Raw genomic sequence first — 18,109 nt, 5'->3', positions numbered from 1 at the left:
ATTGTATTATTCATATATTGTAAACAAGCCTTTCTCGTAAAATGTTAGCGATTATCAAACGCCAAATGCGACTTTATTTTATGATTTTATACCATTTACTAACTGAAATAAAATGGGCGCACTGAAATGATTTTTTATTCCTCTCCTTGATTCCAATTCACTTCATGAACTGTTAAAAGACAATTTAAGGTCATCATATTTTAATACAAAGGTCGAACACAAACTCGCACATTTACTTTCGAGGCACGTCTTCACGACAGTGATTGCACAACCGTCAACTTACATTATAGTTTAAGAGATTGTTATAAAAGTACATTTAACACACTTACAGATTATAGTCAGTTCAAAACTATATATAATACGTCCGAATTAATAAAGGGAAAGCCACATTGGCCTTTAATCTGTCTGGTGAAAAATACTGAAATAATTACGATTTGCACGGAAAATACTTTGCTTAGCCATTGATGAGATCCATCCAAACTAATTTTATTAATGCGAAAGTGTTATCCGTCTGTCTGTCGGTCTGCTAGCTTTTAACGGCTTATCCGTTTAACCAATTTTGATGAAATTTGGTACAGAGATAGCTAAAAGACATAGGTTACTTTTGATTCCGAAAAATCAAAAGTTTCCACGGGATTTTTAAAAACCCAAACCCATGCGGACGGAGCCGCGGGCATCGTCTAGTTCTTCAATAAATAAGTCTCACTCCTACAAAATCCATTGAAAATATGTTAAAAATACATTGATCCAAAATATTTCTAGCAAAGATGTCACAACAGGGCGGAAACTTTTGACCCTTGTTATATTAGTTCGACTTCAGACTCATTATACCTACCAACCCACGTGTTTTAACTTTAACATTAAAATACATAAAAACAAAATGTGCTGTTGTAGAGATAACATAATTTATTTTACCTATTTCTTTTATTGTTTAGAAAACAAAACAACGATATCTTTAATTGATTTTAAATAACGAATATTCAGATTTTAGAGTTAACGAATAATAAGACTCCTTTTTAATATGTTAATAAGCGTCGATATTGAATTTATTCAACTATTACTGATATTGGCACATTCAATTAATAGGGAAAATTAATTAATCATTCAGCATAATATGAATAAGGTCCACCTACGAAATAAGATGTAGCCATATGCTTACCTATAGAGTACCTATACGGCATACGCAACGAATTTATTGCGTACCTAGGTGTAAAAAAATCTAGATGTCGGCTCTTTGGATATAAGTAAGTATCATCAAGTTATCATCTTGAATTGATTTTTTGGTTGATGTCAAGTTCTTATTACGATTACGTCTATACACGCGATTAATATAATAATTGTTGTATCTTCTCCTCTGTGCCAGAAGTGTAAAAAGTTATACTAGCCTCTAATTCCTTTTATTTTGTGATAAAGTTCATCAGTTTTATTTATGTCGCTCTTGGTCTATATTTTAATTTAAACCATGAATAATGACGTCACAGCAGCAGCGCGGGCGGCAGGAAGTCTATTACCGAGCTTGATCCTTTTAGGCTAAACGGATATTCAGCTGATGGGATTGTCTGTCTACCTCCCTGCTTGATGTCTGAACGCATCGTTTAGTTTTATGGCATACAATGAAATATTGTACAGTTCGCAGCACGAAAGTTGGTAAAATAAGCGGTTATTTCGGAGGTTCCAGCTACGCGGAACAGATTTTGCTGTATTTATAATTCGCCCGAACTCCGAACTAGCAAAGGGATAAAGTTTCCGCCATGTGACGTTTTAGCTAGAAATATTTTTCGGTTCAATATATTTTCCTACAAAATCCATAAAAAAAATATAAAAAACTAGATGATGTCCGCGTTTTCGTCCGCGTGGATTTAGGTATTTTAAAAATCCCGTGGGAACTCTTTACTTTTCCGGGATAAAAAGTAGCCTATGGTCCTTCCCCGGGATGTAAGCTCTGTACCAAATTTTATCCAAATCGGTTGAACGGTTAGGCCGTGAAAAGCTAGCAGACAGACAGACAGACAGATAGACAGATAGACAGACAGACAGACAGACACACTTTCGCATTTATATTAGTATGGACTAGCTGCCTCGGCTAACTTCGTACCGCCTTACAGTCGATTCTTTTTCAGGATTTTTTTTAAATATTCTCTCCGTAAGAACCATATGGCCCCGTACTTCAAGGAATATAATGAAAAAAGAATTAGCGAAATCGGTTCAGCTGTTCTCGAGATTTGCGATTAGCAACACATTCAACGATTCATTTTTATATATAGATATATATATTAAACATTATAAGACGCCAACACATGGGAGAAAGTTTTTCCTTATGTATAGGTTCAAACGAACTAATATTCGCTTGAAGCGCTTATCGCACCGCAACTCAGTTTCAAATTCTGAGGCGAAGAACTGGATCGGCTTAAGATTATAATATTAGAATGGAAGTCTACAGAATGGATCTTAATGAGCCAAGTTTATTGGCGCCTTGCGTGCTTTAAAGCGTTGGCAAAGATTTGTCCCTTAACAATGTGAAACCGGGTCGATGTTGCCAACTTTGCAGACTCATATTCCCAGACCACAACGAAAATGAGAAACGTTTACTACTTTTATTGTGAGTAACCTTACACATCACTAGAAAACTAGTCTCGTGTACAGTGCGACAAGGCTCTGTTGGCACTTGAATGACAATGACAGGGGGGCGCTGTTGGAGAACAAAGGCTTAGAATATTCAAACAAGAACAAAGGGGTCACTTGACGGCTTTATTTATTTATTTTATTTATATTATTTACGTGCCATTGAGCAGTTTGCAAATATTAAATGTGTCCTTTGACAATACCTATGTGATCAGACTGGAACTGTGTTTTTTCACAAATTACGCTGCTCATTGTCTCCTGTAAAATTTCACTGCGATTCAACTAGCTACTGCTATGATGTAGCTATTTAAGCTATAGTCCGTGACAGGGTGAGAATTGAGTTGGTAATCGGGGTATGAGACCGAAGAACGCCCCGCACATCCGCACGTCACCCGCGCTCGCACGCACCGGGTTAGTGTGGGGGCTGTGCGGGTGTGCAGGGCGTTCCCTGCCCGATTGCGATCTCGACCTATCGCCGACTATACATAAAAGTTGAATCGCAGTGTAAGCTTAGCTAATTTTATGTCAGATTTTTCAATATTTTTTAAGTCATTGGTAGCTATCCAAGAAAGTTGATGTAATCTAGTTCAAACGAAGTTTATTCGTTACGAGATTAAGGTTCGCAACTCGCAATAAATTAGTTATAATGAATTATCCTAGATAGGTAGAGAAATAATCAGCTCTATATTATGAAAAATAGAGATCTGTTATTATTTTGGTAAAGGAGACTTTCGTCGCTTTTACCAAAATATCTACCTATACGTAAAAATTGCAAGCACTAGATGAAAAATTACCAACCCAGTAGTTGCGTCATGGGAAATATCTGACACGTAGACTCACAGAGACGGAAAATATTAATCAGGCAGGGATCCAATTTCCCAGCACCAATTTTTATTTTTATTGCACACTTTTGTTAGGAAATTAATCAAGGAACAATGTTAGATGACATACCTAAGCAGAATGAGCTAATATAAGCCGGTTATTGTGTAGTGTTGACTTAGACTGTTAATTATTAACTAGCTGATGCCCGCGACTTCGTCCGCGTGGAATTAGGTATTTTAAAAATCCTGTGAGAACTCTTTGATTTTCTGGGATTTCTAGCCTATGTCACTCTCCAGGTCTTTATCTATACCCATGCAAAAATTCACGTCAATTCGTTGCACCGTTGTGACGTGATTGAAGGACAAACCAACAAACACGCACACTTTCGCATTTATAATAAGGGTACTGATAACTAGCATGTTTCGTATTTCTTTCCTACTAGATGGTGATCGCGACTTCGTCCGCGTGAGTTTAGTTAGGGTTTTAAAAATCCCATGAGAACTCTTTAATTTTCTGAGATAAAAGCTATCCTATGCCACTTTCCAGGTCTTTATCTATAGCCAAGCAAAATATCATGTTGATCCGTTGTTCCGTTGCGGCGTGATTGAAGCACAAACCAACAAACAAACACACTATCGCATTTATTCGTCTGTTAATTTTTATACTTTAAAAAATGCAACATCAGTTTTCCTCTTCAATTTTGGGTAGCTTGAAGTTAAGAGTGAATAGGCTTCTTCTAGGCAAACGCGCTAAATAAGGCTGCATCATCACTTGCCAGTAGGTTTAATTGCAGCTGGGCGCTATAGTCTATAATAATAATCTACAGAAAAGAGAAATACATGATAAAAATAATAGTGACATGATGCCTTTGAACATTGGTTTGTATATTCTACATTGAAGCCGAAGCATCGAAATATCTTATTTTTCTCCACGTGCAAAATATGTCGACATGCCATTATAATTTGTAGGCAAAAAATAATGAAGATTCAACCAAACACCTGAGTGCTCTTTGATCATAGATGCAGGAGACCATACTCATTATAGACCAACTTCACGCCTCCCACTGAATAACGAGCGATGGCTTACCTACTTATTTGCATAAAAGTGTGGAAATTAGAAAGAATATTAAAACTTCTGTTTTATTTTTTTCAGATAATTTTAACAATTCTCTCCCGATATTTTGACGATCTGTTTTCATTGAATTTTATACTTAATCTAACTACAATTTCCAACAGGTTAGATTGTAGTTAAACGTTATGTAAAATGAAATAAAATCTTCAATTTAAAAAGCTTTTCAACAATTAGCTTTTATTCAAGCCATGAACTAAAGCGACAAATCCAACGAACCAAAATACGATGAAGTTGATGGATACTTGATCAGTTCAGTATGACACCGTCCCGTTCCATCATGAGACCCTGGACATCATATAGATGTAGGTATATGCCCTATTAAGACAAATCCAACGAACCCAAACATGGCGGAGCTGTGCTGCAGTTGAAAAGTTCCTATGGCCACTTCCTGGTTCCATCATGAGCATATTATTGCATTGTCACCGAAGTTACATTGTGTTCCCCGCTCAATCGGTTGAGGGACAGCTCAATCAGTTCAAAATTCCATTGCCAGATTTGACCACATACTAACACGGCAAGTTAAATAAAAGCTTATGAAAACTTATTAACCGTGCTACTGATCTCCTTAATCGAACCTAAAATAAGATGTAAGTATTGCAATTTGTTATTTTTGTTTCAGTATCCTCTTCGCCGACATTGTGGGGTTTACGGTGCTGGCGTCTCAATGCAGTGCGCAAGAGTTGGTGCGTCTTCTCAACGAGCTTTTTGGCAGATTTGACCAGCTGGCTAATGTAAGAAATATTTTAAGAGAAGTTTCTTAAGACTTTTTTCCATTCCAACAAAATATCCATCGGCCTCTACGACCTTGCGGTTTATTGCCCAATAATATTTTGCAGCTCATGTGCCGTCCACATGATGCACACTTTGGTTCAAACGCCACATTCACGTCTTAAATTTTTTTTTGGTGGACTTCGTTAGCTACGAAACTACTACGCTTAGCAGTACAGCTTACCGGCTGGGGGATTTTTATTATTATTGATATAGCGCTTTGCTGCAATCAGACCTGCAAGTGATGATGCAGCCAAAGGATGGAAAAAGGACGCCGTTATAGTATAGCCGAATTTCTAGAAACGTGTACCTATAATGTACCGAAATGCTAATATAAGTTGGTACATTAAACACCAGGTGCAGGTTGAAATTAAATTGTGAAAGTAAAGTTTGAATCACCAGCACCTGCTGCAGACGCTGTGTACATAAATTTGGCAGTACGGATATTTCCACTGAGAATTATTTTTATCGCGGTGTCTCCTCTATTAATAACGTGTATATATTTAGCCGATGAGCTAATTTAATGTTTGTTGACAATTGTTTACCTAACTAATTCAGTTTGGTTTACCTAATTTTTAGGGTTCCGTACCCGAAGGGTGCCAACTGGACCCTATTACTAAGACTCCGCTTTCCGTGCGTCCGTCCGCGTCCGCCCATCTATCTATCTGTCAGCGGGTAGTATCTCGTGAACCAGGGACATCCCTCCACCTTCCATGGCCCCACCAACCTCTCGGTTGTATGGGCCGAATCGCGGGAGGGTGTCCGTTCGGTACTAGTTCTTGGCGTTTTCTCGGGGTGCCTTCTTGACTCCTCGTGAATTTGTGAACCGTAATAGGTAGAGAGTTGAAATTTTCACAGAATGTGTATTTCTACTGCCGCCATAACAACAAATCATAAAAATTTCAAAATGGCCGCCATTAAAATTTGAAAAAATTAAACAGTGTTATTTCTTGTACGATAGTAGGTATGGAACTAGGGTTTTTTTCCCGACCTTTTTCTGTTCCCTGAAACCGGGAATAAATTTTTGTAGTTTCCCGGGAATTCCCGGGAATAGGGAACTTTTGAGAAATAGTCTGGCTATTTTTAGCTAACGAAAGTCAAGTACAACACGTTATTAAAATAATTAAATTGATAGCGTTTAAACTATCGTGAGTGATTACCATTATAAGTCGGTATAGATTTTTACGGCTATACTACTCACGTATTTAGTCGACGTAAGCCCGACTAGTTTCGAATCCATCCGGGGGGTCCTTTTTCACAGGGACTCAGCTCACTGCGTGTCGCGGTTGATGCAGTCTCAACTGATTTGAGCTGAGTTCCTGTGAATTCCCGGAAAATCGCAAAAAAAATCACGACGTCGGGAAAGGTGTATTTCCGGGAACGAAACCCTGGAACCCTTCGTGTGCGAGTCTGACTCGCACTTGACCGATTTTATTGGCTGTAATTAAAGATTCACATTTTGTAGAGCCGAAAAAAAAGTCGATGAGATGTATGATTTTAAATTTATTTGTTAAAAAAGTAAGTAGGTAAATATGTACTTACATCTAAATTCTAATGGATGATAAGGCAAAATTTTGTCACCGCTGATCTTTTCCTATATAGTTTTTCAATAAAGGTTTACAAGATCACTTACGGAAGATTATTTTTTCCCCCAACCCAGAGATAAGACAAAAGCTTACATAGACTATTTTTCGCAGGACAATCACTGCCTTCGTATTAAAATCCTGGGCGACTGCTACTATTGTGTGTCCGGGCTACCCGAGCCACGCTCCGATCACGCGCGCTGCACTGTCGAGATGGGACTGGACATGATCGATGCAATCGCGTGAGTTTTACCTATAACAATTATTTGAAAATTCTTAATTTTAAGTACTTACGGTACTACTACGCGACGTAGCTAGACGTTGATTTCCGAGGTAGACCTCTCCGTTATGGGCTCGCTGAGACACATCACATTTGGCTTTTTATTTACGTTACGATTAAATCGTTATTCTCAAGTCTTAACCGTTAGGCTATTGGGCTTAATTGAAGTCTAAGCTTCCCATTCACGGGCAGACCCCCCGGTAAGGTTCGATTCCTGGCACGCACCTCGAACTTTGAGGTGAAGGAAACCACCGTTAGGAAACCTGCATGCATGAGAGTTAAGCAACATAATGTTCTCGAAGGTGTGTGAAATGAAGAATCCGCACACCAGCATGGTGGACTATATGGCCTAAATCCTAAATAGACCCTGATTAAAGATTGGGAAGATTAAAGGGAATGTATTTAACGTGCGTAAGTACCTACTGTGTGTCCAAATTCTCCAAAGGCCTTGAACATTCGGATATGTTATGTCGCACGTTTCTCTACGTCAAACGTAATATGATTAGGGCTTACATGTTCCAGTGTTTTGCGGCTTTACGGTTACAAAATTCGCGGCATCTGTCACTAAAATTGTAACGATGCAATGTATGACGAAAATTGTAAGTTGCAAATTATGAGAAAATTTAATGTTGTACCATAATTTAAACGGACCCGAATGTTAACTGTTTACATACTTGGAGCCAGCTGACATACTATAAATAAAACTTTAATGGAAGAAACATGTTTTAGACAATAATTTAAATATATAAATATAAGTTAATGCCTGCGACTTCTCCTGGTGGATTTGTGTTTTTTTTTAAATCCCGTGGGAAAACTTCGATTTTCCGGGATAAAAGTAGCCTATTTCAGTTTTCGAGATGTACGCTATCTCTGTACAGTTAGTATAAGATTTTATAGTTTTAAAAATACCAATCTCGAAATCGACTGTTTCCATACATCTACAGGCAGCGACACAGCGGAAATATTGCGAACTAAAGATGATCGAGTGTTTGCGAGTATAGCTTTCAACTTTACGATACCAATTACCATATAACTACGTCACCATCGAGAATGGTTTGCGTTTACCTACACCAATACCAATATCGAGTAATTTGGCAGTACGAGTCCTAAGTTTGACGTCCTAAAACTAGTAAATGACGTCATTTTCGCTTATGGATACGAGTCGATAGTCGAATTGTAATTCACCAAAAAATACTCGGTGAGAGAAGCGTGAAAGCTTATTGATAATTAAACAAAATGATGAATTTTAATAAGTGAAGAGCCTTAATTTGCCCACGGAGGCAAGGAGAATGTTTAGGAAGGCAGTCAAAGCTAACCGTCGTGATTGTGTAACTTAAATTTGGTTCAGTGGCGTAATTTGTGATGTGCGCAGTGTATCCGTCAAAGAAACAGGTTTTCACATAGCCCAAACCCCCCAGCAAGTGGAAGTGGCAGTGAACAATCCATGCTTGTCGTACTGGGTTAAGCATCCGTCAAAGAAACAGGTTCTCACATAGCCCAAACCCCCCAGCAAGTTGAAGTGGCAGTGAACAATCCATTCATGTCGTACTGGGTTGAGCATCCGTCAAAGAAACAGGTTCTCTGATGGACCGTCCATATTATAGAGTAGGTAGGTACCTAACGTGAAGTGGCTGAATGAGGATGCCTCAAGACTGGATGTAGAAGACAGACATCCGCAGGCTAGAATGATAGATAATGATAATAGTGCATCTCGGATGAATCATTTTGTGCAGCGATAGCCATGCCATCCATACATATAGCTCGCAGAATGCATTTACTGAATGTTAAGGTAGAATTGTAGCGTTAGAAGATCGATCACAAAGAGTATGTCATACCTTGATCAGTGAGGCAAAGGTAAGATATGCACAATTTATTACCTACCTAATACCTACATAATATTATTCTAAGCCTTATCACACACGTTTGATGTAGGTAGGTACATCAAACGTGTGGCTCAAATTTACTACTAAGTAGGTGCCTACTTACATTATTTTACCATCATTTAAAACAGTTCACCAAGAAGATTGATTCAATTATACATATAAGTTGGTACAGCTATATCTGATTGAAATCAACCCATTTTTTCACCAGAATAGAAACCTAGGTAGGTACCTACCTACTAACTGAATATTTTCAAACTTATTCGGTACCTACCTACCTCATAGAGGTGAAGTAGGTAGGTATATTAATAAACATGCATACAATAACAGAAAATACCCACCTACTAGGTACCTACCATTCCTTGCATCCATTCCCAAACAAGAAAGTAGGTACCTAATTTATCTATATATATACATATATAAAAGGAAAAACTGACTGACTGATCTATCTAATTGAAATTTGTGAAGTCCTCGCGGACAAAATCGCGGGCACAAGCTAGTATAGAAGGGTATAAGTTAGTATGAAATGGACCTACCTACCAAATTTAGCTAGCTTATTTATATAAGTATGTTTCTAAAATAAAATATTATTTTCAGGTTGCAGATCATCTATGGTACCTAACCTATACTTACCAGATTATGTTGCCTATCTTCCAGCTACCTAAGCTAGGGCCACTAAGACCTAACTTAATTCAAGAGTCAAGACTGCAACTAACCCGGGGGTCATCAGACTTGTAGAATACCTATATAATTTGAACTGTTTATGATGTACCTACTTAAATACACCTTATGAATTTTACAGCTGATGTAAAATACTTATATGCATACCTACCTACTTATAGTCTCAAATTTAAATAAAATGATTTAATTTGTTTTATTTCATCCAAAAAAATAAGTTCTCAGATGATGCTAATAATAGTTAAAAGGTATCCTGGAATTTGCCTGCCTGGATATTTCCAGGAATCTATGATCAAAACTAAATTAAAATGACAGGTTTATGTGTGTATTGCTGTTCCTTTCATAAGCTCCCTGCACTGCAGAAAAGGATAGCAATAGATTTAGACCTTGTCTAACAGAATTAACCACACTGTCCCCAACTGTTTGTGCACCAAGTTTGTGCATCAAAATCGGTTCAACACTTCAAAGATTAGCTCACAGAGCTTATTGAGAACGTAACAGGCAATCTTCAATTTTGTTTATTTGTATGAATAAACATTTTGAAAACGTCGTACCGCCTTGATGGGGGTAGCTGAAGTAAGAGGGAGGGGAGGGAAATCATTCCCTTTGGAAGGAGTGACCTTCCGCCGGGGACATAACTTTTTAAATGAATTTTTAATTTTGATAAAATTGTCATTGACTTAAAACGGGCCTCGATAGGGGGCGGCGGGGTAAGTCAACCCCTTCACTCCTTCAGCGAGAGACTCACTCACTTTTTGTATGGGTGAATCCAGAGACCCTCCGGAACGTCCCTATCTACTCTTTTTTTTCCTCCATCAAGGCGGCAAGTCTCAAAAGCTAGCCCGTAGTATGTAGGTAGGTATAAATTGAAATGCCTATAAAAGAATCTATTATGGCATGACTAGTTATAAAAACACTATGTACTTAATAGAAAAGCAGAGACAAAAAAACATTTTATTTACTATTAAATTTTTATATTATTATAAAACTGTAGTTTGTTGCGCAGTGTTACTGCACTTAGATGACTTATGAGGATCCTGTAGGGTGTAGTCTTGATGCAGCAATATCAACTTGCATTCTTCTAACAAAGTGGATTAGGTAGGTGGTGTGGTAATCCACAGGCTTTGAATAACTAACTGGTCCACAGGTATCACTGAAAAAATAGAAATTATTGATCTTTAATTTTTTTAATTGCTAATTAGACAATGGGGCCGATTCTCTTGTACACAATCTCTAAACTAAACTAAATTAGCAGGTCTAAATCTAGTGCTATCCTTTTCCACAAGCAACATTATAAAAGGGATAGCAATAGATTTAGACGTGCCATTTTTAGTTTAGTTAAGAGATAGTGTACAACGGAATTAGCCACAACAACTGTTCCTCTTATTTTACTATCTATCTTAATGAGGTCTAAGTTTTATTTATAATATTAATTAATAAGTGGATGATGCCCGTGACTTTATCCACACTGATTTCCGGGATAAAAGTAGCCTAAGTCTTTCTCCAGCATGTACTCGCAACTTCATTTATCTTGTGGGAACTGTTAAATTTTCAGAGCCTAGGTTATTTAAAAAATAGGCTATATCCATGCCCAGGATGAAAGATCTTTGTACCTTTCGTCAAAATTGGTTGAACGGATGAGCTGTGAAAAGCCAGCAGATAGATAGACAGATAACCTTTATACATACACTAAAATACAGTTCAAACTCAAGGTCCCGAACTTCATTACATGTCTTAAACAAAGAAAACTTTATTGATTATTATTAAAGTGTAATATAGAGTTGCCTTTCTGTAATAGACTACCTAGATGTTTTATTGCAACTTTAACTTCAGTGTACCACAAGATTATGTCTAAAATGTGTTGCCATTTATCAAGCGGTCAGTAGTCAAAACTGTTCTAACAAATATAATAATTAATGATGGCTCAGCCCTTTTTGAACTCATTTAATGCTAGGTACCTAGTAGACAGTAATTATTTAAGTAGGTAGGTACATATGAACTCATTTAATGCTAGGTACCTAGTAGACAGTAATTATTTAAGTAGGTAGGTACATATGAAGTTATGTTATGATTTCACTATACTCTTCAAACCTGGCCACTTGTCTATGTGTCAGAATTCAGATCAAGAGATTTGTATTACCTAGTAATAAGTACATTATGTGGGCGTGATCCGAAGAGAAAGAGTAAACTTACTTAAGGTCGTCAGTCCAGCGGGTTGGAGGTCGTCCCACACTGCGCTTGCTGATACGCGGTCTCCACTCCAGAACACATCGGCCATCGGTTCTGCGGCAGACGTGGCCTGCCCACTGCCACTCCAGATTGCTAATTCGTTGGGCTATGTCGGTCACTCTGGTCCTCCTACGGATTTCCTTGTTACGGATTTTGTCCCTCAGAGAGATACCCAACATAGCCCGCTGAGCGACTTTGAACTTGTGTGTCCACGTTTCAGCGCCATACGTCATCACAGGTAGGACACACTCATTAAAGAATTTCGTCTTTAGGCTTTGGGGTAGCGACGAATTGAAGACTTGACGAATTTTCCAAATGCTGCCCAGCCCAGCTGTATTCTTCTGTCAGCGACGAGGACGTCGAAGTTGTTTCTACCAAAGTTGTATTACGTACAATAATATATACCTAATAATCAGTAAAACTTCAGTTTTCTACTTAAAACTAAAGCGATTGTTCCCTTTGTTTCAGTTTCTATGTTGGTTTGTTTTGATTTATTTTTTATTGACAATGACAGAGTAACAGACTAGAAAGCGGTAACTTTTTTTTTAATCGGATGAAAATTTGGCTCTGGACACAAGTTTCTTGAGGTTTTTAGTGATCTTAGACAAATTACCATAGACACACATACCATAGAGTGTGCGGTGGGCTGTCACTTGACTGTCACTGTCACGCTGTCAATCTTCTGTCAAATGCGTCAGAAAACGAAATAATAAATGCCAAATTAAACAGAATGACAGCGTATATCTGTCTCACTTTTTTGCGAATGTGTAAGAGAGACAAATTGTGGCGAGAGTTGGACCATTGCGTATACTATTTCTTTTACTCGATGAGTCCAATACTGACTGTTATGGCCAACTCATACTGTGAGACAATACGTAAACATTGATAGTGAGGAGCAAACGAAACCATTAACGATAAATGCCTTGTTCAATCTTGTACTAACTGTACTGTATCTACTTACTGTTGCAAGAAAATCAATAATAGCCAAAACTCGCATTCTTTATTCATTCTTCGCATTTAACATAATCACGATATATACATATTTTCATTAAAAAAAAAAACGATATTTTTGTAGTTGACGGTCTTGACGACAGTACTGTAACAGTACAGTGCCTAGTTGCCTACCATATTATGCAAGGTTCTTTGAGGACTAATTTTAGTAGTCTTGCGAAGGGTTCCTTAGATATTACTTTTTTCCTCCACGTTATACTTACTACTATCATTAGGTTATGAGCCTTTTATACAAAGAACTGTTACTATTTTGGTGGTTAACTTGTACTGATAAATGAATTTATTTTATTCTTTCATACTGGATTATTAAATAGGCAACATTTCGATCAAATGCCAAAACGAAACAGGGTCTTTAACAATTCATCAATTCCAATGGAGCATGTACATTATGTAATCCGCTGTTTGTTTCTCTCCGCCACGCTTATCTCGGGCGGCAGCCTGGCAGCTGACGCAACGGCGTCCGGACCTCAGTATAAAGAGAGACATAGTAGTCCGACACCTTTGATCTTGTGGTAAATGACAATCACGCGACGACTCTTTAACATAGGCAGAGTGAACTAGAGTGAGGGAACTCTCGGTTTGTTCGTGAATCGACGCTATGTCAAATATTAGACTATGGTGACCATGACCGACTACCTGCATCAAGTGTACTAACATTTGACGCCTGTCAGTGACGTCGAAGCCTCGAAGTTTTGTTAGAAGTTCCCAAACTGTCGTAAACTGTGACATAGGGCCCTAACTACAGGGCTAGTTCGGGTAGACCCTTTCTCTCGCACTTACCGCACAATTGCTGTCTAGATGGCTTCGTTGAACCTCTGTATGTAATATCACATCCTTACTCTGTGTCCGTACTCTGTGCACTTGTCTGTCTGTCCGTCACAAGTCCAGTCAGTCGAGATAAAATCGTAATCGTTTATGTCCATGTTCATAGAATTTGTTTATTTTGAGCGATCAATGTCAATGGCCCCTCTCAATAAAAGAATTGGTTTTATGCCTTTAGGGCTCTAATTTGATCATTTTACGAGTATGATAACGTGAGTGCGTTCTTTCTGTGTGTCGTATTCCATTGCTTAGGGTCATGAATCTTTGCATTAATCACATAATATGTAAGTATAGTAGGAGTTCTCTTGGGATAATAATGCGCTGTTCCCAGATCCTTTCACATAGATATTCCCTTCGACGACTTCACATGCTCTCACGAGGCACAGAGAGAATGAAAAGACCAAATGCGAGTACAAATATAAATATTTTTGGGAAATTGACTTGATTTATTGACTTTCTCGAATATTGTTTTAAAACGTTTCGATCCCTGTAATGAGTTTATTACTTAAACTGTTCACTAATTGAATAAAGCAATTAATTACCAATAATAAAACGGGTAGGTTGAACATGAAATTTGCTTCATTGGGGAGGAAAACAACGTTCCGTGAATGTTTTCCCTCGATCCCGCCCTATAAATAATATAGCGGATCAGTATTTTCTGGGTCACTCGGGGAGTCGAAACCGGCCGAGTAGGTTTCAGGTTACAGTAGACCGACTGATATGTGGTAGTATGGATATCAAAGAGATTTTATACCTGATACTTCCTACTTTAAACTTGTTTTTTAAAAAGATACAAGGAATTGTTTATCGGTTATTATTTTTTACGAAAAAGTTGAGGTACGTACGTAATAAAACCGAACGTGCTTCAGATCATTTCATTAATATTAGCAGATTTATTTGATTTTCGATTTGTTTATTTTAAATCCTATAACATAATTTTTAGCCTTAAACCATAGCCGTACTAATAAATAAATGTGAAAGACTGTCTGTATGTCTGTCTGCCTGTCTGCTAGCTTTTCACGGCCCATCCGATTAACCGATATGTGTTTCCTACCAATTACAACCCGGGTATCTTTAAAACAAGAGTAAATAGGCATCTTCTAGGTAAACGCGTCCATCTTAGGCCACATCATCACTTCCCATCTTAGGCCACATCATCACTTCCCATCAGGTGTGATTGTGGTCAAGCGTACACCTATAATGAATTAAAAAAAAAACCGATTTGGATGAAATTTGGTACAGAGATAGCTTGCATCGCGGGGTAGGACATCTAGGCTACTTTTGATCCCAGAAAATCAAAAGAGTCCCCACGGGATTTTTAAAAACCTAAATCTAAACCTAAGTCGCGGGCATCACCTAGCGTGCTATGCTATTATTGAACTCTGAAAAATAATCTAGCACTAGACTTTAAGCTCCTAATTAAAACTAATAATAATATCAGATACCTCCCGCATAAGTACGTTATTGTTAGCTATTTCCATTAACCATAGTAGACAGTAATGAATCATAATTATTTCATTCATATCAAGTCATTATAAAAGACATCACGTATGTCCTGATAGCTTATCGGCCTTATGAAAGGAGTCTCGACAGGTTCTTTGTCAGGGCTACGTCTGCCGCCGGTGGTTCAGGGTCATAGGTCCTCAATATCGGTAGCGGAGACGGTACTAATAACATGAGTTTGTCTTCTAATAAAGTGATTCATGTTTCATAACGCGTTGCATTGTCTATTTAAATCGCCGTCAATTATTTTTGAATACTTTGCTTTTTCCTCCATCTACGGCTTTATAGCAATAAATCTTTAGATATTTACCCGACTGCGGTGAAGCCCAAAGGAGGGTTATGTGTTTGACCTGTATGTATGAATGTCCGTTCATATGTCCGCTTGTAACTGCTGAACTGCTCAACCGGTTTTGATAAATGAAACGTCATTAGATTCGTCTTGATGGCGCGAGTGTCATTACGAAGCTAAAATTGTTATAAAAGCGGATTTTATGCGCTTTAATGTGCGGCCCGAAAAATAATATTTTTTTCAAAACCTTCGAGTGTGGTATCAAAATAAAAGGCTTCGAAAGACGTAAAGAGTATGAAAATATATACAACTATGTTTGAAACTGTTTTGATAAATGATACGTCATTAGATTCATCTTTACGGCGCGAGTGTCACTGGGTACATAAAAAAGTATATTAAAAATGAATTATGAATATCATTGTATACTTAATATTATAAACTGAAATTAACATTCGATTGCTTATTGCTAATATTATCTTGTTCACACAATTTTTAGATTTGTCTCGCTTGGTGTAAAATACCGTATTATTATTATTAAATTTAATTTAATTTCATGTCTCAATAAATGTATAAAGCTAGAAACCTTACACGTGTAAGTAACCTGTCCGTTATAATTTGCTAGACGAGCTGTATATCATAATAGGCTTTCACCGTTAATAGGTAGCTATTGTTAGAAACTATGATTATTCTACAATGACCAATCCCGTAATGGTTGAGTTGTCAAAAGCATTTTTCAATCTATAATAATAACTAGCTAAGCTCGCGACTTCGTCCGCGTGGATTTAAGCTTTTAAAAATCCTGTATGACACTGTTTGATTTAGGCAAAGAATGCACTAACTTAACGCGTGTTATCTTTGTCCTACAGTTATTAATGAAAACATTGCTACCGTAAAATGGATAACTTCTAAGCGTAGGACTGGGAAAACGTGCCACTAAATTTGTAGGACTATATAGCCATTTCATTTTACAAATATTTACTACGCTGCATACAAAAAATCAGCTGGTTATTCATAATTTTATGACCTCGTTATTGTGACATATTCGAAGTGAAGGACCATCTATTTTGTAGGACAATTGTTTTTCCAAATTTATTATCCAATTATCTCAATGTTCAAAAAAATACTTACTGTTATTCAGACAATTTCAACACTCCACTCGACAAGTTAAGCACCTGCGCAGTACAATAGCTACCTCTATCCAGAATTTTCACGGAGCAAAACTTGGGCGTCTTGTCAAACGGAATCTACTCACGAAAATCCAGCCTGTTATTAATCAGAAAAAAAATCCCTTGGCGGCTGCTGGACTATATTGTGTAGATCTTAATAATATACGTACATACTTTTATTGGAGTTTATTTGCTTGACAATTTCATTCAATGATATGTATGATGTATCAGAATTATAGTAAAGCTTCTACAGGAATACAATAGATTAGATATTTGAGCAATGGAAGCCTACGCGAGGTAGGTACTAGGTATGTATTACGTAAGCCGTACCGTACCTAAGACATAAATAAGCCTACATAGGTTATAGGCATTTTAATTTGTTTAGGTTCGATAGTAATGTGTAACTACTCTGTTCGATCTTTCATTTGTATGTATTATGTCCTATGTTTCTTCCGCGCTTATTAATCTGCGGGATTTTCAAAAACCTCTAGGTATCCACGCGGATGTAGTCGCGGGAATTATCTACTATTGTCATAACGGTGCCTCATTGTCAGGGCCTGCGGCAATGCTCAAGCAACCGCTAACCGCAAACCTCAAGACCAGAATATCTTGCAGCAGGTGCCAACTAGCAGGTGATTTCACAGGTACCTACCTACTTGACAATGAGAACAAGCGGGTTATTTTGTGATAGTCGTATTTTTTTTTAAATTCAGCTTGGAGATATTATATTTTTTTACCAGATAATGCCTGCGATTTCGTCCGCTTAAGTTTCGGTTTTGTAAAATCCCGTGGGATCTCGGAAAATAAAACTCTTACTTTCCGGGATTAAAACTAGCTTCCATTGTATATTCGTTTCCAGGTCCAAATTATATTTGTACTAAATAGATGATGTCCACGACCTCGTCAGTAAGGTTTAAGGTCAGTTAAAAATCCCGTTTAGCAATTCATATACATCGCTCGCTAGTCGCTACGTATCCGGCATCCTCACTAATTCCCAGTCACTACTTTACTACTGCAATAACGGATACTACTTAGTGGATTTCAACATGGGGTTATTTAAGGGGCGGATCAACAATTTCCTGAAAACCGGAAATGTGTTGGCGGTTCGTCTGGTGCTGCAAATGGTGTGTTTATGGGCGGCGGTAATCAGGTAACATCAGGTGATCCACTGGCTCATTTTCTCGCAATTTATATAAAAAAAGTTACATTTATTTGCCGAATTAATTTAGCAAGGAAATATGAGTACCTACCTACCCATGTTCAATTTACATTAATAAAAAATTCCCGCTCGCCCTTCTATTCAGCATACTCGTGCAATAAACGCA

The 18,109-nt window shown here is 37.6% G+C and overlaps 1 protein-coding gene and 1 long non-coding RNA gene across 2 annotated transcripts in view; one reads left to right on the top strand and one right to left on the bottom strand.

Moving 5' to 3' along the window:
- Positions 1 to 18,109, top strand: part of LOC117996716 (adenylate cyclase type 1-like) — a 119,399-nt gene that overhangs the window by 70,167 nt on the left and 31,123 nt on the right. The window contains exons 6-7 of the mRNA XM_069509581.1: positions 5,195 to 5,306; positions 7,041 to 7,168. Of these exons, the coding sequence (XP_069365682.1) occupies positions 5,195 to 5,306; positions 7,041 to 7,168 (240 nt within the window). The remainder of the gene's footprint in view (positions 1 to 5,194; positions 5,307 to 7,040; positions 7,169 to 18,109) is intronic.
- Positions 10,689 to 12,358, bottom strand: LOC138404749 (uncharacterized). The gene is made up of 2 exons (XR_011238552.1): positions 11,958 to 12,358; positions 10,689 to 10,917 (listed from the first exon to the last, which is right to left on the bottom strand). It is a non-coding gene; the product is annotated as an uncharacterized lncRNA (long non-coding RNA).

The sequence above is a fragment of the Maniola hyperantus genome, chromosome 3 (assembly GCF_902806685.2).
Source record: "Maniola hyperantus chromosome 3, iAphHyp1.2, whole genome shotgun sequence".
Lineage (NCBI taxonomy): Eukaryota > Metazoa > Arthropoda > Insecta > Lepidoptera > Nymphalidae > Maniola > Maniola hyperantus.
The sequence above is the reverse complement of the archived record's forward strand: the minus strand, read 5'-3'. Positions and strand labels throughout refer to the sequence as shown.